The sequence below is a fragment of the Bos grunniens genome, chromosome 23, assembly GCF_055505025.1.
Source record: "Bos grunniens cultivar Pamir isolate PY7600 chromosome 23, Bosgru_T2T1.0, whole genome shotgun sequence".
NCBI lineage: Eukaryota > Metazoa > Chordata > Mammalia > Artiodactyla > Bovidae > Bos > Bos grunniens.
Window position 1 is genome coordinate 34,347,810 of NC_141187.1, and position 26,055 is coordinate 34,373,864.

Genomic DNA, 26,055 nt, shown 5'->3' on the forward strand with positions numbered 1-26,055 from the left:
ACTCCAAACTCTTAAGAACTGTCAGAGAAATCATGCTATGTGTTGTGATTAGATTACGTCCAAGTGGCTTTATTACTGCTCTCCACAGACACAAGATAGGGAAAGAATGGAAACAGTGACAGACTTTCTTTTCTTGGGCTCCAAAATCACTGCAGATAGTGACTGCAGCCATGAAATTAAAAGATGCTTGCTTCTTGGAAGAAAAGCTATGACCAACCTGCTGCTGCTGCTGCTGCTGCTGCTAAGTTGCTTCAGTCGTGTCCGACTCTGTGTGACTCCATAGATGACAGCCCTTCAGGCTCCTCCATCCCTGGGATTCTCCAGACAAGAATACTGGAGTGGGTTACCATTTCCTTTTCCAATGCATGCATGTGATCCCATAGACAGCAGCCCACCAGGCTCCTCCATCCCTGGGATTCTCCAGACAAGAATACTGGAGTGGGTTGCCATTTCCTTCTCCAATGCATGCATGCATAGTAAGTTGCTTCAGTCGTGTCCAACTCTGTGCTACCCTACAGACGGCAGCCCACCAGGCTCCTCTGTTCACAGGATTCTCTAGGCAAGAATACTGGAGTGGGTTGCCATTTCCTTCTCCAATGACCAACCTAGACAGCATATTAAAAAGCAGAGACATTACTTTGCCAATAAAGGTCCTTCGAGTCAAAGCTATGGTTTTTCCAGTAGTCATGTATGGATGTGAGAGTTGGACCATAAAGAAAGCTGAGTGCCAAAGAATTGATGCTTTTGAACTGTGGTGATGGAGAAGACTCTTGAGAGTCCCTTGAACTTCAAAGAGATCAAACCAGTCCATCCTAAAGGAAATCAACACTGAATATTCATTGGAAGGACTGATGCTGAGGCTGAAACTCTAATACTTTGGCCACCTGATGTGAAGAACTGACTCATTGGGAAAGACCTTGATGCTGGTAAATACTGAAGGTAGGAGGAGAAGGGGATGACAGGATGAGATGGTTGGATGGTATCACCAACTTGATGAACATGAGTTTGGGCAGGCTCTGGGATTTGGTGATGGACAGGGAAACCTGATGTGCTGCAGTCCATGGGGTCACAAAGAGTCGGACATGACTGAGCAACTGAACTGAACTGAACAGACACAAGTAGAGTCAGCCAGAGTGCTCACTAACAGGAGAACAATGTCTATAGTAGAAGAGAATATAATGCAAGGCTGATAACTTCATTTATAGTTGAAGTGAGAAGATCCAGTTTCCTTTAGCAGTCATATGGGCTTCCCTGGTGGCTCAGATGGCAAAGAATCTGCCTGCAGTGTGGGAGACTTGGGTTTGATCTCTTGGAGAAGGGAATGGCTACCCACTCCAGTATTCTTTTTTTTTTTTTTTTTTTGCTCCAACTAAATCATTTAGTTTCCCCTGAAGAAATGACTGAAAAAAACATAACTCTGGAAAAACAAGGCTAACCACAGCACTCTGAGTGTTGCATGACACCACCAACCCTCTACACGAAATGGTAATAATGCCCATTGGTGGATATACATATCAGAGGTTTAAATTCCATGCGTACAGATTTAATAACTGCAAAGAAAAACAGATGCAAAAAAATTAAAAAAATAAAAACAGCCAGACAAACACTGCATATACACAATGTCCCTTTTGCATTGTACTTTAGAAAGGGGGCCAGCAGCACCCAGCAGTAAACCAAGGGCAGAACCCCACTGTTGATGGTGTTACCACTCTGCAACTCGGCGGTCATGGCATCAGTTCTGTGTCACCACTTCCCACAGCTGAAGCCTCCACCCCTGGCTGCACTCACAGCTGCCCCATTCCAGTATTCTTGTCTGGAGAATCCCATGGACAGAGGAGCCTGGTGGACTACAGTCCATGCGGTCGCAAAAGAGTCGAACATGACTGAGCAACAAAACACTTTCACATTACGGCCAAGGGAACAATTTCCTCTCTGAAGCAATTTGAATCCTGTATACAACCTCTCTGCAGGATTAAGGAAAATTTTATTCTAAACTACTGAATTATAAAGAAAATTGTAAATGGTTATAAGAAATAGAGATTTAAATTTGAGTAAGATCTTCATTCCTTCTCTTTAGCCATTCTGATTCTCCTCAATGTAATATATACATAGTATAATATATAGAGATCTATATGGTGAATACATAATACCCTCTAGAATATAAATGGTTTTTCATCTTCTTTATCTTTGATGAGCAAGAGATTTTCAACAGAGCATTTACGTTCATTACCTGTGGTGGATTCATTTTGATATTTGGCAAAACTAATACAATTATGTAAAGTTTAAAAATAAAATTAAATTAAAAAATATATATATATATATATCCAGAACCTGACCACTTCACAAAAAAAAAGAACTTATGTCAACAAATATTCAACCCTTGATATCAAAGACAATTGTAGCTTATACTTCTAAAATTAAGGTTAAAGAAATCTAAAAATTCTAATCTCCAGAGTTAAACTCACAAAATCAACACCTTAGCAGAAGATACCTTTAAAATGACCGTAAGGTTGTAAAACAAAAGAAAAAAAGACCTGGTTTTGTCAATAGTCTTAACCACAGGCGACAAAATGGCAGTTGTTCCCCCTCTGGTAACATGACAGGGATCCCCAGTCCATCAGCCCAGCCTTGCTTACTGAGACTGGCCAAGACCTCAGAATTCTTTCCAGAGCAGCATCCAGGAAACAAATATTAAGCTGTTGGTGATGGCATCTTACTGTCGGTATCAGTCTGTGTTCCTTTGAAAATTGCAGGATCTTCTGGCTAATTTATGCTAAAGGAGAGTTATAATAGCTCATAAAATCACTAAGGGGGCTGAAGGTACACAGTCTAGCCTGAACTTCTCAAGAACTGGGAGCTGTAGGCAGCAGGCTCCTAGAAGCATCATGCCTCTGCCATGATCAGGAAGCTTCTGAGTTTCATCCTGCCCTGCCCCTTCTGATTTTAGCAGAATTAAAGCCACTGCACTGGCCCAAAGGTCTACACTCCCTCCACAAGGCCAACAGCTTGCTCTGCCCACTTGCTCCTTCAAGACTCATATCAGGGCACCAGCCTTGTCGACTCTTAAGTCATGTGAGGATCTCTAGATGTGGGATACTTGTAGCTTTCCACCCTACACAGCAGGAAGGTGCCTTGCAGGAGGGATGGCAGTCTACAGTTCTGCTTCAGCATCTCACAATGAACCTGTGGCGTTAGATACAGGAAGGAAGCATGGAAGAATCAAGAAGAACTCTAAGATATAACAGTTGGGATTGGCTAATGTTCATCCAGCACTATCTAGGAGAGAAGGTGCCCCAGTGAGATAGATGTCCAGTCCTTTGTAGAGGTGAACCTCTAAAGAGAGGAGAGAGAAGCTCTGGGCCATTGTCACCTGCCAAAGCATGGTCAACTGTCTTGCTTCCTCAGGACTGGAGGATGAATGTACAGTTTTCAGTGCTTCACCTGGAAAAGTCTCTGGCAAGCCAGAATGCATTGGTTGTCTTAACTCGGTGACACTAACCATCAGTATCAGTCAACTAACTCAAGGACTTGGTTCAGATTTTACTCTCACCTAGCAACATTTTGGTTAGATTTTGGCTTACCCCCAGTGTGGGGGATAATGCCCCCTAAACATTTAGCACCGTGTCTGGTACATAGCAAGCGCTCAGTAGATGCTTATCTTTCTGTAGTTTAAGTATATTTCACTTTTGAGTATGTCCTGACTGGATAATCTACATGTTTCATTTCCTTGGCAATTTTTCTTCCTCTGTACTTGAACATGCTTCTCTCTGATTTGCATGCATCTTTCTGTTGAGATTTTGCTTAGGTAGTGTGAGTAGTTTCTGGAGACATCTTCTCCTGGGCCTCTCCGGCTCCCAACCTCAGCATCACATGCAGGAACAAGACGAGTCCACCAGAGGTGGTCCACACTCTCTGAGGCTCCAAGGGGGTGGCTGCTGGTGTCTGGAGCATCGCCTTCCTCAGACTCCCTCACATGGCAACGCCCTGTGGTCTAAGTGAGCTACTTCCGCCACCCGCGGAGGGAGGAAGCCTGAGAATTGAGGGCTCCTGAGGGTAACAGCGCTGATCCGCCAGTTGGTGAGGGAGGCCCTCGGAGGCCAGAACAAATTCACCTTCTTGCCCACGACTAGAAGGCTTGTCCTTCCCTGGCTGCGGCATCTCCCCTCAGCCCTGCCTTTTCAGGCCACGCTCTCCGCTCCCTCCTCCCCTCCTCCTTTCACTTCATTCACAAGATCTCTGTCATCTCCTCCCACAGACTTTGCTCCTGTGAGTCTTTGGCCTGTGTTGCCTTTATTCTCAGTCCTCTCCCCCGCCTTGATATGGCCCGTCTTTCAAGGCATCGCTTGATATTCAACTGCCTTGAATTTCCTCTTCCGCTTCCTCTTCAGATCCAGTTCTCAGGCATCCCGGTCCCCAGCTGACTTGATGCTGCTGCTCTAAAACCAGTCACATTGGATTTGGTAATAGAGTTCTTTGTCATCCGTCTACAGTCCAGGCTGAATTTTAAAGTCTCCAGGGCAAAGCCATGTATTATGCATCTTTGTGTGCCTGGTGCCTAATACAGATTTAAAATCCAAATTAGGGGCTTCCCTGGTGGTCTCCAGTGGATAAGACTTCACCTCCCAATGCAGGGGGTTCAAGTTTGAGCCATGGTAGAGGAGCAAAGATCCCATGTGCCTCACAGCCAGAAAAACAAAACATAAAACAAAAGCAATATTGGAAAATCTGAATTAGATGAACCTGGTAAGGAAGAGACCCCCAGACTCCTTGGCAGACCTCCCTCAAGCAGGCTAGATAGATTCCCACAAGTTTAGGACCCAGAAACTTTAGAGAGAGAAGATTCCCTGACCCTTTTTTTTCTTTATCTCCCTTTAATCTCTCCCCACTCCAGCCTAAAGGCACATAAAAATACAGATTACTCCAGTTAGATAAATATCCCTTTGGGAACAACATGTATGAAACTTTTCAAATCCAAAATTGTAGCATAATTTAAAAATATAGTCCTTGTTATCGTCCTTGATCACACATAAAATACAATGTTTAAAACATTGCTGAAAACCCCAGATATCCCAAGATGTCTTTGTAATGGCTTGTGAATGTGGAAAGAGACCTGACCCATGAAGCAGAACAGCTGAGTATGAATATAGCCTCAAGAACCAAGTGGTTTTTTGCCACTGACAAGACATATATCCCCTTTGAGTCTCTGTTTCTTCCGTGAATTGAAAGAGTGGGGCAGCGATTACTGAGATCGCTCCAGCTCTAGGATTCTAGATCTGACTCTATGGTTTCTTAAAGTAAAAGCAGAGAAGCTGCTCTTGAATCATGGACTTTTCACCGACCCCCTACCCCGTCATGTGACAAGGCTGGAAAGGGTCCAAATCCAATGACATTAAGATCAAAGAAGAGTTGAATTTTCTAAGACTAAATATAATGAGGAAGTATCTGCATCTTGAGTCTCCCCAGAGGAAGCCACCACAAAGGTCACACAGATCACTGCTCTCACATTTTTCTTCTGCCTAAATCGAGGCTGCTTGGGCTGATGGAGTCAGAGGGGAAAATGGACCTTGTTCTTGTCCACGTGAAGGCAACTCAGCTCCACTGACGTCACTCAGGCACCACCTGCATAATAAATTATTTTCCAACTTAAAATATCTGGGCCCTTGATCACAGAAGAAAACAAGTCTCTTCCGCGAGACCTCACAGTGTTTGTAAATGTCAAGGGCTCTTGGGACAGACACTGCATAGCTCAATTAGCAAGCTCACACCCCGCATCCCTCACAGTTTTTCTTGTATCTGTTTCTTTGGGTGATGTCTGAGTCTCTGCCTTCTGAAGCTTAAACTCAGTGAATGGATACTTTCTCTCTTGTGTGCCCAAGTGGTGAGTGCTTCAATTTGGACCCTGGATGCTATCTCCTGAATGGCTTCTTTCTTTCTCTCTTCCAGTAAATCAGTCATCAACTCTGTTGGTTTAACATCTTCATTAGGCATCCCTTCTTCTCCACTGCTGTGGGAGTAGTTAGTTTGGAAGTAAGTAAGGAAAGTGGATTTTATCCTGAGAGAAAGTACATTACTAAAGGGGCTTATGTGGTGGCAGTATATGGTCAGACCTGCATTTTCAGAAGTTGACTCTGGCTTTAATGAGCATGTGGATTGGGGTGGGTGGCAAAAGTGGAACAGGAAGACACTGATGAGGGGGTGTCAAGGCAGCTCATGTGACAGGATGATGGTCTGGGCCAGGATGGTGGCTGTGAGCACAGCTAGAGGGAAGATCTGGGAGGGGAAAAGGAGGTGGATTCCCTCGGATCAGCCGTTGGTTTGAATGTGGGCAGGAAGCTTAGGGCACTAGGAGGATCACCTACGCCTCTGATGGGGGCAATGGCTGGGAGGCGGGCTGTTCACTGAGACAGGAAATGATGCAGAGAAGTAGTTTGAGAGCGAGGAAGGTGGGTGGGGAGAGGGCAGGGATGGGCTGTGTCTGCCAGCAAGAGAGCAGATAGAATGCAGGCACTGCGTGCTCTTTCATCATCCAACTCACAATTGTCTGTCTCTCCTCCACAAAAACCAGCCTCAAAAAATGTCCTAGCTCTAAAAACTCCTGTGAAATCTGACCTCAGCAGCAGTGGCAAGAATACTGAACTGAGACTGGGGGTGAGGTGCGTTAAGACTTGGCCCAAATCCATCAACCTGCTGTGCAAACTTGGATGTGTCCCCAGACCTCTCTGAGCCTCGGTTTCATTGTCTCTAAAGTGAGGCTTTTGAATGTGAGGTTGTCTAGGACAATTCTCTAATAGCTGTCAGATGTTCTAATTCATTATCATTCAGGAATTGCCTTTGCCAAGGCTGCATGGGACATCTTTCAAACACAGAATAGTATTGCCAAATTTAAAATATGTAGAGCATAGTGCATAGTTGGAGAAGGCAATGGCACCCCACTCCAGTACTCTCGCCTGGAAAATCCCATGGAAGGAGGAGCCTGGTAGGCTGCAGTCCATGGGGTCGCTAAGGGTCGGACACAACTGAGCGACTTCATTTTCACTTTTCCTTCCATGCACTGGAGAAGGAAATGGCAACCTACTCCAGTGTTCTTGCCTGGAGAATCCCAGGGACGGGGGAGCCTGGTGGGCTGCCGTCTATGGGGTCGTACAGAGTCGGACACGACTGAAGTGACTGAGCAGCAGCAGCAACAGTGCATAGTTACACTGTTTTTTTTTTTAATTGCTTAATTTGAGTTAATATAGCTTGTGGTTAGGCACAGAGCCAGGCTACCTGAATTCAAATCTCATCTCAGTCACCTGCTGCTGTGTGAGCCCTGCAAATTATTAAACTTCTCTCTGCCCCCAGTTTCACCATCTGTGAAATGGGTACAGGATTATGGTGACAGTGATCTGAAATTAATATCTGTAAAATACTGTATCAGATAATTGCTATTTGGAGTAACTACTCTTTAGCCTTCATTCATTTATCTATAACATGGGATTAGTAAAACTACTCATTAATAAGAATATAGGGGGAATTAAATATAATAACATAGCCACTTAAAGCATGCAACCCAACGCCTGTTTCTTGGTAAGTACTCAGTGCAGGTAGATAGACAGCCCGATAGCCATAACTAGAACTTGGCTCTCAATTGCTTTCCAGTTTCCAAAAAATAAACAAAACCATATGTCCCTTTTGGGTATGTTTGTGACAGGAGAGAAGTAAATCAGGTGCAGTGCTGTCATTTCCTCCTGGTGTTTAATAAGCTTTTATTTTAAAATAATACCAAGTTCTCCTTAATGGCTTTCTTTAAAAGGAGCACAATGTGCCTTGGCTTAGCAATTTCCATTCTCCACTGAGTAATTGAAGGTCTGCTTCTCCCCAGGACAGTTTTAATGTAGAACTAGAAGTGCTGGTGCTTTCTCCTGAACATAACACTTAGCTTGCATTTATTGAAAATAAGTTAAAGGAAAAAGGTAGCAGCAAGGATCACATAATTATGCTTTTCTCCATATTCTTTTTAACATATTGCTCCTAGCAGACTCTGATTCTGCCATGAAATTCTGCAACTTATGAAAATTTAATAGCACCAAAAGCCCAGAGAAGAGTAAAAATTGATATTCTATACTTCACACAAATGCAAATGTCGCTTGGGAGAATAACACTCCACAGACATTTACTCCCGGGCGTTTATGAGTGTGTACTTGATGAAAGAACAGATAAAGCTCGAAGAGTTAGGGAAGGGAACCATATGGTAAGAGCTAGGGGTCTACAGCATTGCCAATCTGACCAGAAAGAATGATGACAAGAGATGGAGGTGAGGCTTCCGTTTCTAGTTTCACTCCCACCTCCAAGTCTCACTGTGATGGTAAAGAGTAAACTGGCAAAATTTGTATTTCAGTTCACTAGAGATGAGGAAATGCAAAGTTTTCAGCTGCCTCTCATCTTAGACCTGATTGTACTTCCCACCCACTCTGGTCCATTGTTCCCCTCATCTGCTGTTGTAAATTATGTACATTGGAAAAGCATTGACTCATGCAGCAGAAGTTTGGGAAATGTGTGGACTAATGAGGAGGAAAGAAGATCTGATCTTGATTGCAAAAAGAAAGGGTTGGGGGGAGGGGCGGTGCTTCATTTTGTATTACATTCTCTATATTCAAGTTCATTGTGGATACAGACGTGCAGGAGCCAAATGGTGAAAGAGAGTCACAGAAGGGAGTGTGACCACAGCACTCTAACAGCCTCCCCAAGTTTCCCCTCATCTCTAATTTGCCTACCTGGCAGCTACCTGATTTGATTTATGGTAAGTGACGTGAAGAGCAGAAAATTATGTTGCAATTAGCAGTTGTACGAGTCAACAAACAGAACTGTTAGAATAGCCATCCTAGGTCTCTCAGACAAGCGGCTCTCTTGTGCTGGGTGTGTCACTCTAGGGAATTATGTCCAGTTGGCAAGAGCCAATAAAACTTCCACAGGCTTGGTCCTCATCTTGGTGTCTACCTTTCCCCTGCTTCAGAAAATGAAGCTTAGGATGTAGACAAATCAGTGAGGACTCAGGTCCAGTGGCGATTTGTCTGGATCAGCAAAGCCCAGCATGACCCACAATTGCCAAGTCACTACACTTGGTAGAAAGGTTTAGGTAGTGGTCCCTCACACTAAGAAAGATAACCTGGAAATGGACTCAAGGAATCTTCTAGAAGCTGGACAAGGCAAAGAAACTGTCCTCTCCTAGAGCCCCAAGAAGATATGCAATCTTGTGGACATCTCAATCTTAGTCCTGTTGGACTCCTTTCAGACTTCAACCTTGAGAACTATAAGAAAACAAATTTGTGTTGTTTTATGCCAAGAAACATGTGGTAGTTTTAGTGAGGCTTCCCAGGTGGCTCAGTGGTAAAGAATCCATTTGCCATTGCAGGATATGTGGGTTCGATTCCTGTGTTGGGAAGATCCCCTGGAGAAGGAAATGGCAACCCACTCCAATATTCTTGCCTGGAGAATTCCATGGACAGAGGAGCCTGGTGGGCTACAGTCTATGGGGTCACAAAAAAGTCGAACGTGACTTAGGAACTAAATAACAACAATTAGTTATAGCAGCAATAGGAAATTAAACCCAGGACTCCTGATAGAATGTATCCGAGACCACCTCCTTTTGCAGGTAAGACAAGGGAGACCCAGGGAATTTGCTAACTTTCAGAAACTTGTATGGCTAGTGACCAACAGCCTGTCATGACACGGAGCAATTCCTCGAAGCTAAACCTAAAGCTTTTTGCTTATATTAATTCACTAAATCGTCAGCATGACCCTAAGGCTGCAGTTCTTTTTAGCCCCATTTTACAGATGAAGAAACTGAGGTACAGTGAGGTTAAAGCCATGATGCTACTAAGCAGGCTACTAAGAGTCTGCGCCCAGGCAGTGTGGCTCTGGAACGTATTCCCTTCACCACCAGGCGTAATGCTGGTTGGACAAGGAGCAGTCCCGTAGTCTACCCACCCCTAGAGTTAGCTTACCTTCATCTCGTTTCATCTTGACAACCCCATGGGGTATGCAGGTTATTTCTATTTTAAGATGAAGGAAACAAGGCCCAGGGACTAAAGCACACCTCTGGTTTGTAGCGATCGTGACCCATCCCCCCAGCAGTTTTGCCTCAGTGGCACCAGGAGGGACGCAAAGGACAGAGGGCAGAGTTTCTGATTCAGCAGGCTTGTGGAGCATCTTGGGCTAAATTTGGTAACTTGAATATCACTTTTTCCAGCCCTGACCTTCTAGCAAGACTATTCCTGAGGCTTTGATCAATAACTGCTCTCTGGAGCAATCTGACATCACACACTGAAGAGCTTGAACAGAGTAAGTGATCAATCATAGACAGCGCTTCCCCTGCCAGGCGCAGCACCCAGGGGTCACAAATTGAGGCTGTTATTATAGCCAATACAATGTATTTCGTTAGACTGTGTGTTTATTTGGTGTGGCTTGAGGATGGGCTGGTGGAGGTTTGGGGAGGCAGGCTCAAGCTGCCCCAGCCATGCCTCGGTGCCACCAGTTTCCCAGGCAGACCACACTGCAGGCTTAGGAGAGGAACACACAGTCTCTGCCACCAAGAAGCTGATGTGCTGTTTGGACATGCACCTTAAGACAAACCAGCAAACAAACAAAAGTCCTAACACATGCCCTTCCAGGCATGATGAGCGGAGAGGCACAGCTGTGTAGGGGCTAGCCCCATCAATGTGGGTGCAGGAACACCTCCCGGGAAAATGAGATTTTGAAGCATGAATGGGTGGGTGAGGAGGGAGTGTGGTCTCAGGTGGAGACAAAAGTGTGTGCAATGGGATGGATGAGAAAGTTCAAATGAGCATTTTGAGGATAGTGAATGTAGCAGGTCAGGGAGTATAAAGGATTCATGTGGGCACAGTGAAGTCCTGATGTTGGTTACCACTGAACCTTCATTTAGTCAACAAGTATTTATTGTTCGCAAACTGTGCCAGGCACTAGACTAGGCACTACAGACCCAGAAGCAAATAGATCACGTGCCCTAAAAGGAGAGCACCACTGCCTGATTGGGGCTCCAGTCACCCTGCCCCATGTCCTGGCAGCCAAGCTCAGATCTTCAATCCCGCCTGCAGAGAGGGATCCCCATTTCAGGCCATTCTTCCTGCAGATAGATACACCTGCCCTCCCCCAGCCTCTGACGTGGGGCAGACACAGGAGCCCTGCGATCTCAGCACGAATAAATTACCAGCCCATCATCTTCATGCATAAAACATGGCACAGGAGGCCGGAGCCGGGCAGCCCAGCACAGCAGCTGCCTTCGGGCCAGTCCGGAGTTAAGGGAAGGTAAAAAAAAAAAAAAAAGGCAAGTTACAAGATAAAAGAAGTCAACGGAAGCCTCGGATATAAAAAAAAAGAAGAAGAGGGCTCAAAAAAAAAAATTTTTTTTTTGTATGTCTGGCCTTGACTTCCTGTATCGCTGCGAGCACTTTTGTTCTCCAGCCATGAGGAGGTGTTAGACCCTCGCTTTGGAACCATGGTGTTACCATCACGACTGCACTGGATCAGAAACAGACCATGGAGGGACCGGATCCGGAGGCGGCAGCTCAACCGTGAGTGTCCGGATGCTGCCCGCTCCCCTCTCCTCCCTACCATCCCCCCCCCACACCTTCCTCAACACAGGCATTTGGGCTCCTTCTGCTAATAGGCTCCAAGCATCCCCCTACACCTACTCCTTCGTGTCCTGTGCCTCCTCTCCCAATGGTCTTTTCTTAATTTTCACCCACTCCTCTCTGTTCCTGTGTCCTTCCAACAGCTCTGTCCTAATGAGAGGTAACTAAACATGCTTTTTAGTTACCTCTCATTTAGTAACAAGCAAGGGCCTCTTTTCTATATTTCTTCACCTTGATAGAAAGTGCAAATATTAATACCAATCAAGGGGTTGTGTGGGTCGGAATTTTTGTTTTTTACAGTAGGGGGAAAATGCAATGTCTGAATCAAACAGGCATCAGTGGTGTAATTAAAATGTATGAACTCAGGGATCAGCGAGACACATTTCCTTTAAGGACCCAATCATATGTTTCTTAAATGATCAAACTCATTCTAAGATCTCCTTTGAGTTAGAGGAACTCTAACCAAAAGCAAGCTTTAATTTAATTCATTGATTTGTTATTTATTAAACTATAGTTGACTTAAAGTATTGTGTTAGTTTCAGTGGTACAGCTTCAGATTCTTTTCCATCATAGGATATTACAAGATATTGAATGTAATTCCCTGTGCTATACAGTAGGTCCTTGTTGTTTATTTTATATATAGTGGTATGTATCTATTAATCACATACTCCTAATTTATCCCTCTCCTTCCCTTCTCCCCTTTCAGTTCAGTTCAGTTCAGTCACTCAGTTGTGTCCAACTCTTTGCAACCCCATGAATCGCCAGGGAGGCACGCCAGGCCTCCCTGTCCATCACCAACTCCTGGAGTTCACCCAAATTCATGCCCATTGAGTCGGTGATGCCATCCAGCCATCTCATCCTCTGTCATCCCCTTCTCCTGCCCCCAATCCCTCGCAGCATCAGAGTCTTTTCCAATGAGTCAACTCTTCGCATGAGGTGGCCAAAGTATTGGAGTTTCAGCTTCAGCATCATTCCTTCCAAAGAACACCCAGGACTAATCCCCTTTAGAATGGACTGGTTGGATCTCCTTGCTGTCCAAGGGACTCTCAAGAGTCTTCTCCCCTCTAGTAATCCTAAATTTGTTTTCAGTATCTCTGAGTGTATTTCTTTTTTGTAAATAAGTTGATTTGTATTATTTTCTTAGATTGCCATATAAGTGATATCATATAATATTTGTCTTTGTCTGACTTACTTCACTTAGTGTGACAATCTCTTATGTCCATCCATGGACAAGGTTTCATTCTTTTTTTATGACTGAATAAAATTATGTGTGTACCAGATCTTCTTTTCCATTCATATGTTGATGGGTATTTAGGTTGCTTCCATGTCTTGGCTGTTGTAAATAACGCTGCTATGAACATTGGGGTACATGTGTCTTTTCAAATTAAAGTTTTCGTCTTTCTGGATATATGCTCAAGAGTGGAATTGCTGGATCATATGGTAGCTCTATTTTAGTTTTTTCAAGAAGCGTCTGTACTGTTTTCTGTAGCGACTGTATCAGTTTACATTCCCACCAATAGTGTGGGAGGGTTCCCTTTTCTCCTCTCCAGCATTTAATGTTTGTAGACTTTTTGATGGTGCCCATTCTGACTGGTGTGAGGTAATCAAAAGGGAGAGTGTAGTATTGAAGTAATCCGAGAAAGAGAAAGCATTCTAAGGATGTATGTGTCAAAACCACTATCCATCAGTAAGTAACAAATTGGTATATCTCTGTTGCTGGAAAGGTGTATTTAACTCAGATGTCAGCAAATTCAAAAGGTTAGAGGGGCCTGGCTGCTAAGGTAGATGAATGAAAGGGCTATTGTCATGGTGATGAGGAATAGCTCATTCTCTTCTTATCTCTGCTGTGAGAAAAACAGTAGTGAAACCACGATGATAAATTGTAATTGCCACTTTGCCTCAGTTTGAGGAGGCAATAGGGCATGGTGGAGACTGTGGTACATGGGAAAGCACTCATCTAGGAGGGCACCCACCATTCAGTGCCGTCAGATTACTTGCATGAGGAATGGGGAGTCTGACAGGTTGTCAGATTTCCCTTTTTTTTTTTCAAGAAAAGCAAAAGAAAAGTACTATTTTCTAAGTAAAAGCTCTCAAGTATAAATATTGGAAGTTAATTCTGTAAATTGCAAATATAGCCAATAGTATGCTGTAATGCAAAATGTGACAGCTGTGGGCCACCAAGCCCTGGTTTAAGCGCTGGGTGTTGTTCTCATTAAAGGCCCATCACATAGTGTATTTAAGCCTAGTTATACATTGGCGATCCTTTCTTATGTGTTAAAAGCCCCTGGAAAAGACAGTTAAATTATGATGAATGAGTGGTTTAGGAACATAAAGACCACCTACTAGCTTAGGAGGGCAAGCTGGGTTGGTTGGATTCCAAATGGCACCTGGATACAAGGAATTGCACCCGCAAAATCTTTCTTTAATGTAACTGAAGAAGCTAATTTTTTCAGAGTCTTACCTTATTCATGTGCTTCTTTTGGTTGCACCTACCTTGATTTTATTTATTTATTTAAATTTATTCCTTAATTGGGGGGAACACTTTATAGTTTTGTGTTGGTTTCTGCCATACAACAACGCAATTCAGCCATAATTATACATACATCACCTCCTTCCTCAGCCTCCCTCCCTCTCGCCATATCACCCTCCTAGGTCATCACAGAGCACGAAACAGGGCTCCCTATGTTATACAGCAACTTCTCACCAGCTATCTGCTTTACTCACGGTCGTGTATATATGTCGATGCTACTTTCTCTATTCATCCCACTCTCTCCTTCCCCCACTATATCTGCATCTGCTTGATTTTAAATTCCAGTTTTTGTGGTTCTTTAGAATAGGACATCTTTGCTGTGGGATGTGCCACCGAAAAAGGATGGAGTGTGATCTGCCTTGTTACATACTGACCCAGGGGTCAGCCTTCCCTCTAAAAACAAGAACTTGGGAGAAGGGCCTGCTTCATTGTACTGATTACACTTAAATTATGAAACTAACATCTGGGTACTGTGATACGATGTCTGCATGGATTTAATATGAAACAATGATTTGTTAATAAATGTTTAATCCACGCTTGACATTCAGTAAGCCAGTTCTGACTTCTTTGGCCTATGTGTCTGAGGAAGGAGGGATTCTGACCTGCTGTATTAGGGTCAGAATGAATTAGAAATAGCAGCAGGATCCAGCTCATGGAACCCTTGAACATGTCTGAAGGCAGAGAATTAGAGGCCATGGAAAGGGAGAAAGAGTAGAGACAGTGAAGAAGGAAGGAACAATGGAGAAGCCTTCACTGCAAACACCAGCCTGCAAGGCTCATCCTAGACATTGTTTATCAGTTGCTAGGATCTGTGTGGGATAATATTTCAGTCCTCTTTTTCTGAGTCCTTTCTTACAAGTTAGCATCCCCTCTAACTTGGTGACCCTAGGAGACCCTAGCATTGTTGCCCCTTGGGGTTATTCTGTCATTGAGGAAAAAAAAAAAAAAACAGAAAATAACTCTTTTTTCCTTAAATACAGCAAGCAACCTTGAATGGCAGTAAGAGGTACACATGGTACAGCTCACCCCTTTCATGCTCGTGCAGACATTGCTAATCAACCACAACTTTCTCTTTCTTTTTTTCCCAAGGAGGCTATGCCCAGTCTTAGAATCCTTTCCAATATAATGCTGCTATTTGTAATAAGTTAGACTTGCCACGACAGTTGAAATGTGAATTTGTTTTTTCTATTGCTTCACAACAAATTATCACAAGTTGATTGTCTGAAAACAACATACATTTATTATCTCACCATTTCCATGAGTCAGGAGATTGGTTATGAATCAGCTGGGTCTTTTCCTCGGGGTCTCCCAATGCTGCAGTCAGGGTGTTAGCCAAGTTCACAGTCTCTTCTGAGACTCAAGGTCTTCCTCGAGTTCAGTGGTTGTTTGCAGAATTCAGTTCCCTGTCGTTTTAGGACTGAGGGATGAGCAAAGCCTCATCCATTGCTCCCTAAAGGCTACCCACTATTCCCTACCACAGGGCCCTCTCCACAACTTGGCAGTTCTGTTTCCTCAAGGCCAACTAGAGAGTGTCTGTTGCTGTCTGTAATCTTGCCATCAAAGGGATCGTCTGATTAGGCCAGGCCCACCCAGGGCAACTTCCTTTTTGTTTAGTTCAAAATCAACTCATCTGGGACCTTAATTGCATGTGTAAATTTTTAAATCTTTGCCATATACTGAAACCTAATCATGGAAGTAAAACCTAATCATATTCACAAGCCTTGCCTACACCCTACATAAGGAAATTATACAGAGAATGTACACCAGGGGCAGGAATCATGGGAACATACTAGAATTCTGCTTACTACAAAACCATTTGTCATCCTTGCAATAGAACTTTGATTTTGAGCTTCAGGAAAGCTTTGTTTTTCTTTTTTACTTCTTACCGTGAAAATTTTTCAGATGTTCAGGAAAGTAGAGAATATAATGAATCTCATATATCCATCATCTAATTTAACAGTTATTAATTTTGCCACATTTGCTTCATCTGTTTTCCTGCTGAAAGAGTTTAAAATAAATTACAAGCATTATGACATCTCAACTCTAAATATTTTAGTAAGAGCATCTCTAAAAACTAAGGGCCTTTTTCTATTTAACTGCATAATAAAATGAATGATGATTCCCTAATATGATTTAATACATAGTTTGCATTCACATCTCCCAGGTAGAATACAATTCTTAATGTGCTCCCCTAAAGCCTGTAACCCTTAGCAAAACTTCTGGCACCTAGCATACTTGAAAATGTTTGAATTCAATCAAATGTATATTTAAAGCAGTGACCTCCAAAGACCAGTCTTCCCCTAGTCCCTCTCACTTCTTCTTTTCACTGCCAGAGTCTGTAATGAGATATTTACATGATTTACAGTCTATAATTGTGTGGGGTGGAAAATAATGAAACCAACGTATGAGCTGTAAGAAGCCATCAATTAAATCAATTGTCTAAAGAAAATAATAAAAATAAAAGATACCAGCAGAGAAAGCCCCAAATATGTGATGGTGGGCAGTTATCTTGAGGAGGTGCTTATCTGTCATCCTGAAAACCTTATCACACCGCCTACCTGAGCCCTCCCCAGGTACAAAGGGGTCCAGATAGAGCAAAGCGGGCGCCCGGCTTTCTGAATGATGGCAGTGTCCGCTCAGGGTCTGGCCGCGAGGGGTGGGCACAGATAAGAATGACCCTGACTTTCCTTGAGTCTGCTAAGGTTGAGGGATGGTGAAAGGAGAGAAAACCTGGAAAGTGTATAAACATTGATAACAGGGAGGTCACATCCCTCTTCTACATCGTAGCTATTGTGGGCAAGTCTCTCTACTTCTTTGAATGTCCACTTCCTTAAGCCCAAAATGGTTGGTGTAATGACACCAACCTTGCAATGTTATTGGGGAAATTAAAAGATAAAATATGTCAAGCGCCTACCACAGTGCTTGACACATGGCAGCAGCAGCTCTTTGGGGTCCGAGAGACTGGTAGGGGTGACATTTGGGACAGGGCGAAGGGGCTGCCATGGCCACCACCACACTCTGGTCTGGAGGGAAATGCCATGCTGGAGAAGGCAGCCCCCCTCTTCCTTAGCTCCTAACATCATACCACTTTACCCCCTCATCTGGCCAGCTTGCACCATGCGAGGCAGGAGGCAACTCAGTCCTGCCAAGGGAAAACCACTCTGGCTCCTGGGGGTGCAACTAACTCCTGATCTGGGAAGCCAGGGTGTTTTCCACCCACAGTGCATCCCCAGCAGTTTGCAGTACAAGTGAATGCATCCAGGTGGCACAGGCCAAGGGGAACTTACTGCTTTGCCCCGCATCTGGGGAGAGCATTGATGGAGACTACAGGCGACACCCTCTGCGGGCCCAGGGGAAACAATGGAGGCAGTTCTCTTGTCCCTGAAAGGACAACAGTGACACAGCTGATAGACGTCTGGGAGTCAGGAATGCTGCTGTCCCCAAGATACCACTGGTCACTTCCTTCCCAGTGTTAATGTGACGTGGCTGTCTCTGGTTGTCTGGTTTGGCCCTTTCCCTGACTCAGTGTGGTGGTTTTCTTGATCATCATGGGGCATGAAGGGGACCAGTAGGCAGCAGTCTGAGTTCCACAGACCTGTCTCTGGACAGTGGTTGGGAGTGCAGGTGTGACTTTGAAGGAGGGCTCTCCTAGATTGGCGGCTCTCCTACGCCTGGAGGTAAGAAGAACCCAGCCGGTTGTTCTTTACGCAGTGTGGCTTTGGAAGGCAGTCTGGTTCAAAGGAAAGTCTTGGAGTCTTCTAAATACCTGTGTCACTAGATGAAATGGAGGCCACGGTTGGTGCTGGGCAGACCACAGAGGGGGCCAGTGGATGGAGCAGTATGCAGGGCACCTTTCCCGTGCAGGAAAGGTGCCTGCCTCCATGCAGGGCTGCCCACTTGGCAGATGACTAGTACTTGCCAAAGACCCAGCATCAGCTTACAGAGCAGTCTGGCTGACTATCGCCTTTCCTGGCTCACCTGTTATCTGGGGAGGGTCGGCATACGTGCTGTCGGGCTGGAACGATTCTCACATTTCTCCCCAGGGCTCCTCACCCTCAGGATTTTTCACCAGCTTGGGGAAGCCATATGGCTGCAGATTGAGCTTTTCAGCCTGGGTACAGACACCCAAACATCCTAGACCAGAGAAGAAGCCATATTGTTGCCTTTCCTGATTTGCTTGCCCTTGTTCTGACACCATTAGACTTGCTCCCAAATGTCAAATTCCTTGTGGTGCTGTTGCTGATACAAAATGGTCTTCTCGATTCTTTTTTTTAAGATTGAAGTATAGTTGATTTACAAAATTGGGTTAGTTTCTGGTGTCCAGCAGAGTGATTCAGTTACAGATGTATGTGTGTGTGTGTATATATATATGTGTGTATGGATATGAGAGTTGGACTAAAAAGAAAGCTGAGCACTGAAGAATTGATGCTTTTGAACTGTGGTGTTGGAGAAGACTCTTAAGAGTCCCTTGCACTGAAAGGAGATCCAATCAGTCCATCCTAAAGGAAATCAGTCCTGAATACTCATTGGAAGGACTGATTCTGAAGCTGAAACTCCAATACTTTGGCTACCTGATGCAAAAAACTGACTCCTTGGATAAGACCCTGATGCTGGGAAAGATTGAAGGCAGGGGAAAAGGGGACAACAGAGGGTGAGATGGTTGGATGGCGTCACCAACTCGATGGAGATGAGTTTGAGCAAGCTCCAAGAATTGGTGATGGACAGGGAGGCCTGCTGTCCTCGACCCCCTGCAGTCCATGGGATCGCAAAGAGTTGGACATGACTGAGTGACTGAACTGAACTGAATGTGTGTGTGTGTATATATATATATATATACACGTGTAAATATATATATATATATATAGTTCATATTCTTTTCCATTATAGCTTATTATGAGATGTTGAATATAGTTCTCTGTGTTATACAGTAGGAACTTATTTTATACATAGTTTGTATCTGCTGATCTCAAACTCCTAGCTTACCCCCCTGTGCACCCCCTGCTTTTCCCCTTTAGTAACCATAAGTTTGTTTTCTGTCTGAGTCTGTTTCTGTTTTGTACATTCACTTGCATCATTTTTTTAGATTCCATATATAGTGATTTCATACAATATTTGTCTTCCTCCGTTTGACTTACTTCACTTAGTATGTTAATCTCAAGGTCCATCCATGTTGCTGCAAATGGCATTATTTAGTTCTTTCTTGTGGCTAATATCCCATTGTATATACGTACCGCATCTCCTTTATCCATTCATCTGTCAATATACATTTAGGTTTCTCCCATGTCTTGGCTATTGTAGATAGTGCTGCTATGAACATTGGGGTGCATGTATCTTTTGGAATTAGAGTTTCCTTTGGATACATGTCCAGGAGGGGGATCACTGAATCATATGGTAGCTCTGTTTTAAGTTTTTAAAGGAACCGTCATACTGTTTTCCATGGTGGTTCTGTCCTGTCTTACACCCCATGAGTTCCTTTCTTGATTTCTGTTTCCTTGAAAGCCATAAACATAAAGACTTGGGAGGAAGTGAGCAAGGGGTCACCTCAAGTATAAAAAAGCAAATAAAGAAGCCTTCAAGAACATTTCTGTAATCCACAGATCACGTATTATCCTAGGTTTCAGTCTGCGTGCGTGCTGCGTATTCAGTCGCTCAGTTGTGTCTGACTCTTTGCGACCCCATTGACGGTAGTTCCCAGCCAGGCTCCTCTGTCCATGGGATTTCCCAGGCAATACTAGAGTGAGTTGCCATTTCCTCCTCCAGGGGATCTTCCCAATCCAGGGATTGAACCAAAGTCTCCTGTATTGGCAGGCAGATTCTTTACCACTGAGCCACAAGGGAAGCCCAGGTTTCAGTCTAGCCATCTCTTAAAGTTGCCCATGAACAGCCTCAGCCCAGACAGCAGGTAGGCCAGCTCCCTAGGGCCTGAGTTTCTCCCCAGTTCCACATCCTGTTTTCCAGCTGTTCTGCCAGTTACTGAGAATTTGGCTATATTTTGTCGTAGGGAGCCTAGTATTCATACTGGTGTAAGAATTGGTTATATCACTTCAAACATGACTTTACCTATTTTCTCATCATGCAGAATATTAGTTATTTCTATGGGAGTCTTACCCTCGTCCTTCCTGCCTGAACAATTGAGTCTGGAGTGCCACTGCCAAATGCCCCATTCCAGCTTATACTGTCAAGGAAAAAAAGGACTGGAAACCTGAGAACAGGAGATACTTTGAATAATTCAAGGGGGTTCTGTTGATTGAGAAAGTGCTCTCTTTGTATGTACATTGACCTGGACAGATATTTCAGCTGTCTCCAGCCAAGGATGGAAAAAGAGAGAGTGTGGAGGAAAAGAGAAAGGAGAGGAAGAAGAAACAAATTTGAATACAACTAACTAAAATTAAAAAAATGAAAACAGCAGTGGGATTAGAGGACTCAGAGCTTGGTGGCGGGTCTTAAAGCCTTTAATCCTCAGATTGGTTGTTGGTAGAGAGATCTAAAAAGCCCCAAAGTTAATCACTGGAATAACATCTTGGACTCCGGTTGGAAGCAGAAAATTACCAAAATTGCAGACTTTCTCCATAGAATTAAGCCAGTGTATTAGGATGGGGTAGGGGAGGTGGGGGAAGAGTCTTAGGGGATAGAAACCATCTTAGCCTAAAAACAAACTAAACGTCTTTAGTTTGTTTTGATCTGATACAAAACTATTACGTCTTTGTTGTATAATAACCACACAATACAAAAAAAACATATGAGGGCTTCCCTGGTGGCTCAGTGGTAAAGAATCTGCCTGCCAGTGCAGGGGGCATGGATTTGATCCCTGGTCCAGGAAGATTCCACATACCGCGGGACACAACTACTGAAGCCCAAGTGCCTAGAGCTTGTGCTGTGCAACAAGAGAAACCACTGCACCGAGAAGCCCATGCGCTGCAATGAAGAGTAGCCCCCACTCACTGCAACGAGAGAAAGCCTGGGTGCAGCACCGAAGACCCAGCACAGCCATAATTAAGTAAATCTTTTAAAAAAAGGGAAAAAAAAACACATAAGAGAGCAGGGGAAAGTCATCTAGAATTCCCAGCCCCCTCATCGTACAGCACAGTGCTCCCATTTCTTTTTCTAAAATGTGATCAATATGTTATTTTCATGGGCTCTGTTCTGCAACTTGCTTGTTTCATTTAACAACATAACTTGAGTACTTTTCTGACAGTCAGTATCCATAAATAATCTTTAGACTGGATCGATACAGTCAAATTCAAATGGAGGCCTGCAGAGTTTGGGCATTTTGAATATATCTAATCTGATTCACTGAAATATACCTTAAAAATTATTATAATTATAAAAGTGGATTGAATTGGATGGGGACTGAACAGTCCATACAGGTTTTCACATAACCTGGTAGTTTCTGACTTTCCAGCCATGCTGTGCTGCCCTGTCTGTACTCAGATAATAATGTGGCGTGTTTAAAAGATCAGGGTAATCAGGAGTGGGTTTGTGTATCTACTTTCAGAAAACTATCCCTACACACTCTATGAAGGGTAAATCTTTTCATCCCCCACCACACGAAGGGTGATTTGAACACAAGTCCAACCATTCCTTATCCCATCACAGGTTGGTACCTGGTTTGCAAGATACTAGGATGCCCTTGTGCTTACGGCTGGGTAGATTAGCATGGATCTTCATCATAGAATGTAATGGAAAGAGGCATCTTAAACCAGAGCCTCCCCCCAAAAAAGAGCTAGGTGAGATCAAGAAAAACAGAGTCTGGGATATTTGCTAACCATCCGAATTGCTGCTGCCCAGAGCTTTGTTCCCTGAAGTTTTTGTACGAATAGAGTCAAATTAATCCAATTCTTCAGTGTTCAAGCAAGTGACAAAAAGCCATAAAGAACTTACTTGCTTGTATTGTGTTAATAGGAGGATAGCAAATACATGCAAATGAGCCTGCAAGTAATCTCAAGAGATTCCCCCCTGTGGACCAAGAGGAAGCTTTACTTCTGTCAGGATGGTTTCAAAGGGAGAGAAAAGATGCTTCTTTGAGCTGTCAGAAACTATGAAAGCAATTTTGTGGGCCTGAAAGCACCCTCTAAGTGGTGCAGATGATGAAGGAATGTGTTAGATGTATTTTTAAATGATTTCCAAGATTTCATAAGCACAATTTTTACATACAGAAAGGTTGAAAGAATTATAGTGGGACTATCCAAATAACCACCACTTAGATTCTACCACTAATATTTTACTATACTTGCTTTATCTTATACCTATCCATATATCCATCCCTCTATCAATCCATGAATAAATCTTATTTTCAGTGCTTTCAGGGAATTTCCTGGCTGTCAAGTGGTTAGGTTTTCATGCTTTCACTGGTTCGGACCTGTGTTCAACCCGTGATTGGGGAACTAAGATCGCACAAGCCCTGTAGCACAGCCAAAAATTAAAAACAAAACAAAGCAAAAATGCTTTCAAAGTTAGTTATAGACATCCACACACTTCACTCTAAATACTTATATATATATACACACACATATATATATATATGTGTGTGTGTGTGTCATTTAATCTTTGTTAATGGTTCTTTTTAAAAAAATTAATCAAGTTTTTTGAGGTTTAATTTACATCCATTTTTTAGTGTATAGTCTTGGGCTTCCTAGGTGACACTAGTGGTTAAGAACCCACCTGCTAATGCAGGTTAGATGTAAGAGATGCCAGTTTGATTCCTGGGTCAGGAAGATCCCCTATAGGAGGGCACAGCCACCCACTCCAGTATTCTTGCTTGGAGAATCCCATGGGCAGAGGAGCCTGGTGGGCTGCAGTCCATGAGATAGCACAGAATCAGACACGACTGAAGCAACTTAGCACGCACGCATGTGTGAGTCTTGATAAACATCTATAGTTGTGTAACTACCACAACAATCAAGATATGAAAAGTTCCACCACCTCAAACATTCCCTCATGCTCCTTTGTAGTCAACTCAAGCCTTCATCAACCAGTGGTCTGCTTTCTGTTCTTATAGTTTTATCTTTTTCAGAATGTTTTCTACATGGAATCTATAGCTGTAGCCTTCTGAGTCTGGCTTCTTTCGTTTAGTATAATACATTCAAGATTCATCCGTGCTGTTGCATGCACATTTGTGCATCTTCACTGCAGAGTGGGATCTATTATTGGGTGTATTTTTATAAGGTATAATCATGTGCAGGTGGTAAAATCCCTGACCCCCAAAAAGCCTGGGCAAACAGTGATTACCATAGTGGACAACCCCTCGGGTCTCCATGGTCCTCCTGGCTCTGTTCCCATCTCCAGAAGCTCTAGACAAATTAGGGACAAGGAACCTCTCTGGAGTCTTGATGTGCTTTGTCTGTGCCCTGGGAGTATTAGTGGGAACTACTCAGGGATACTTTATTTACCTTTTAAATTATCATCAGTAAATGATTCTGGTTCAGAAGGTATCAACCCTACCTTTTTTCCTGTGACACTGTATGTGATTGCAGAGACAACTCAGGGATTGTTTTTCCCAATATGAGACCTAAATCCAGGCTGACATAGAGGAGCAGAGGCAAGGTGGTGGGTGTGGGGCGGGGGGGCGGGGAGGGGGGGCGCGGAGAGAACCAGAACAAGAGAGAGGGAAGCCCATTCTCTATGGAGGCCCTACTAGCCTTGACAAGCTCACACAGTTGCAGAGGAGCCAGGAGTCTTGCTGGGGCTGAAGAGCTCTGACTGGCCCATTCTTTCTCCCTCCATTTTCTTTCCCTAATGCAAGTTAAAATTCTGTGTTTCACATCTAAAATAATAACATCCCACACACAGAAGGAAAAGAGTGAAAGAACCCGTTGATTTCTTCAGGAAATCATGCAGTTTAGCTTTAGGCTTTTAGTCTGACTTTTAACTGAGCAGCCCACACATCGTTATCACTCTCTCAAAGGACTAGACATCAACTTCCTGCTATCTCCTCCACAGCTAAAATGAAGTTGCCTGGTTTTAAGATGAGCAGCATAATCTTCAGGGAGAGACTACATTTTTTTTTCACCCTTACTCCTAATGCGGTCTCCATTTCTGTATCATCTTAAGAAGGTGATGTGGAGGGCGGATGTGAGTGTCCCCACCAAGGGCATGGGATTTGTTTTCGGGTCTCGCCTCTCGTCATCTGGGACACATCAGTCAGACTACTCACCCTCTCTGTGCAGTCAATATTCTTTCTTTTTTCACCTAGCCAGAAGTTTGCACTTGGGTTTTTGTGCACCCCTTCTTACAACACCTCTTCCAGGGTAACTGCTTCCAGGATTCTCCTGCCTCAGGTTGTATTAGGAAATGATGGCCCCTCGGTCCCTAGACACAGCCCAAGTCTCACCTTTCCTCTTCCCACATCAAACCAAACTCTCTTCTCCCCATCACTCCTCACTTACCAGCACTTCCTGGCACTGTGCCAGGCACTCTATGAGTCATTCTTTCATTTGATCCTCATCCCAGCCCTTTGAGGTGGGTCCTTGTATCCACTTAGCAGGTGAGGACTTTGAGGCTCAGAGAAGTTAAAGGACTACTGTGTGGCAGAACAGAGCCAAGATTCAAAGTCATTTCTGTACAAGTCCAAAGCGGTTTTCATGGCAAGAATCTTTACCTCCAGGACTCAATCCCAAATCAGCTCTCAATCTAGTCAATTTTCCAGCTTCCTGCACTGTCTATTCAGAAAAATCCATCTTACCATGCTTCCCCACATCTCAAAATGTGGGCCCAGTTTTAATGCACACAGCTCTGGGAGTCTCCTGAAGGTGAATTGCAGGGCTCCTGATGTCTGATTGCAGTCAGAGAGGTATCTGTTGTCTGCTGGGAACACTATCTTCTTGTGCTGTGCTAAATGTAGAGGTGATTGAGAAATATATGGAGGGGAAACGCCAACCAAATGTTAAAATCTATGAAATATCTACCCTGAGTCCCTGGATTCTTTTCTAGGCCAGACAGGGGTGGTGAGGACCACTTAGAAAGAAACCTGAACACCTTGGGCTCAGAGCTAGTGCTTGTCTTGACCAGACAGTGTCCCCTGTCTTCTCCAAAAGCAAGTAAAAGCCAATCCCCCAGCCTCCCCTCCACAACCGGAAGCTCTGCTGCCTCCAGGGCCCCAGCCCTGTTTAGAGACCCCCTTGACCCAGGGAACTTGCCTCTTCCCACCTGTTTAGTGAGCTTCCCATCCTGGTGGTGGCTTCTGACCACTGCGCCTTCCCAGGTGGCACTTTGAAGCATAGAACAGAGCAGAGCGAGACCTAAAACTGCACCAGGTTGTGGTGACCAACATTCAAGGGCCCCTTTCCTCCCTAGCAGAAACTCGGTTCAAGGCCGTTCCCACGCTCATGGGAAAATGACCTTTTCTGTACTCAGAAGGGGCTCCGCTCCCAGTCTGCCATTTATGACATGGCCACTGCGAGCCTCAGTCAGTTCAGTTCAGTCACTCAGTCATGTCCAACTCTTTGCAACCCCATGGACTGCAGCACGCCAGGCTTCCCTGTCCAACTCCCGGAGCTTGCTCAGACTCATGTCCATCGAGTCAGTGATGCCATCCAACCATCTCATCCTCTGTCATCCCCTTCTCCTCCTGCCTTCAGTCTTTTCCAGCATCAGGGTCTTTTCCAATGAGTCAGCTCTTCACATCAGGTGGCCAAAGTATTGGAGTTTCAGCTTCAGCATCAGGCCTCCCAATGAATATTCAGGACTGATTTCCTTTAGGATGGACTGGTTGAATCTCCTTGCAGTCCAAAGGACTCTCAAGTTCATGGTGTTGAACTTCTCAACACCACAGTTCAAAAGCATTAATTCTTCGGTGCTCAGCTTTATTTGTAGTCTTTCTTTATATTCTTTATATTTCTTTATATTCCTCTGTTTACTCTCTCTAAAATTGTCAAGGTCTTTCACTTAAGACAGCTA

General features: G+C 44.1%; 1 protein-coding gene across 2 annotated transcripts in view; it reads left to right on the plus strand.

Moving 5' to 3' along the window:
* Positions 1-11,036: 11,036 nt before the first annotated feature.
* RIPOR2 (RHO family interacting cell polarization regulator 2) overlaps positions 11,037-26,055 on the plus strand; it is a 212,199-nt gene continuing 197,180 nt past the window's right edge. For both annotated transcript variants that reach the window (XM_086370007.1, XM_086370013.1), the window contains exon 1: positions 11,037-11,570. In XM_086370007.1, coding sequence (XP_086226133.1) covers positions 11,495-11,570 — 76 coding nt within the window. In that variant the 5' untranslated portion in view covers positions 11,037-11,494. The remainder of the gene's footprint in view (positions 11,571-26,055) is intronic.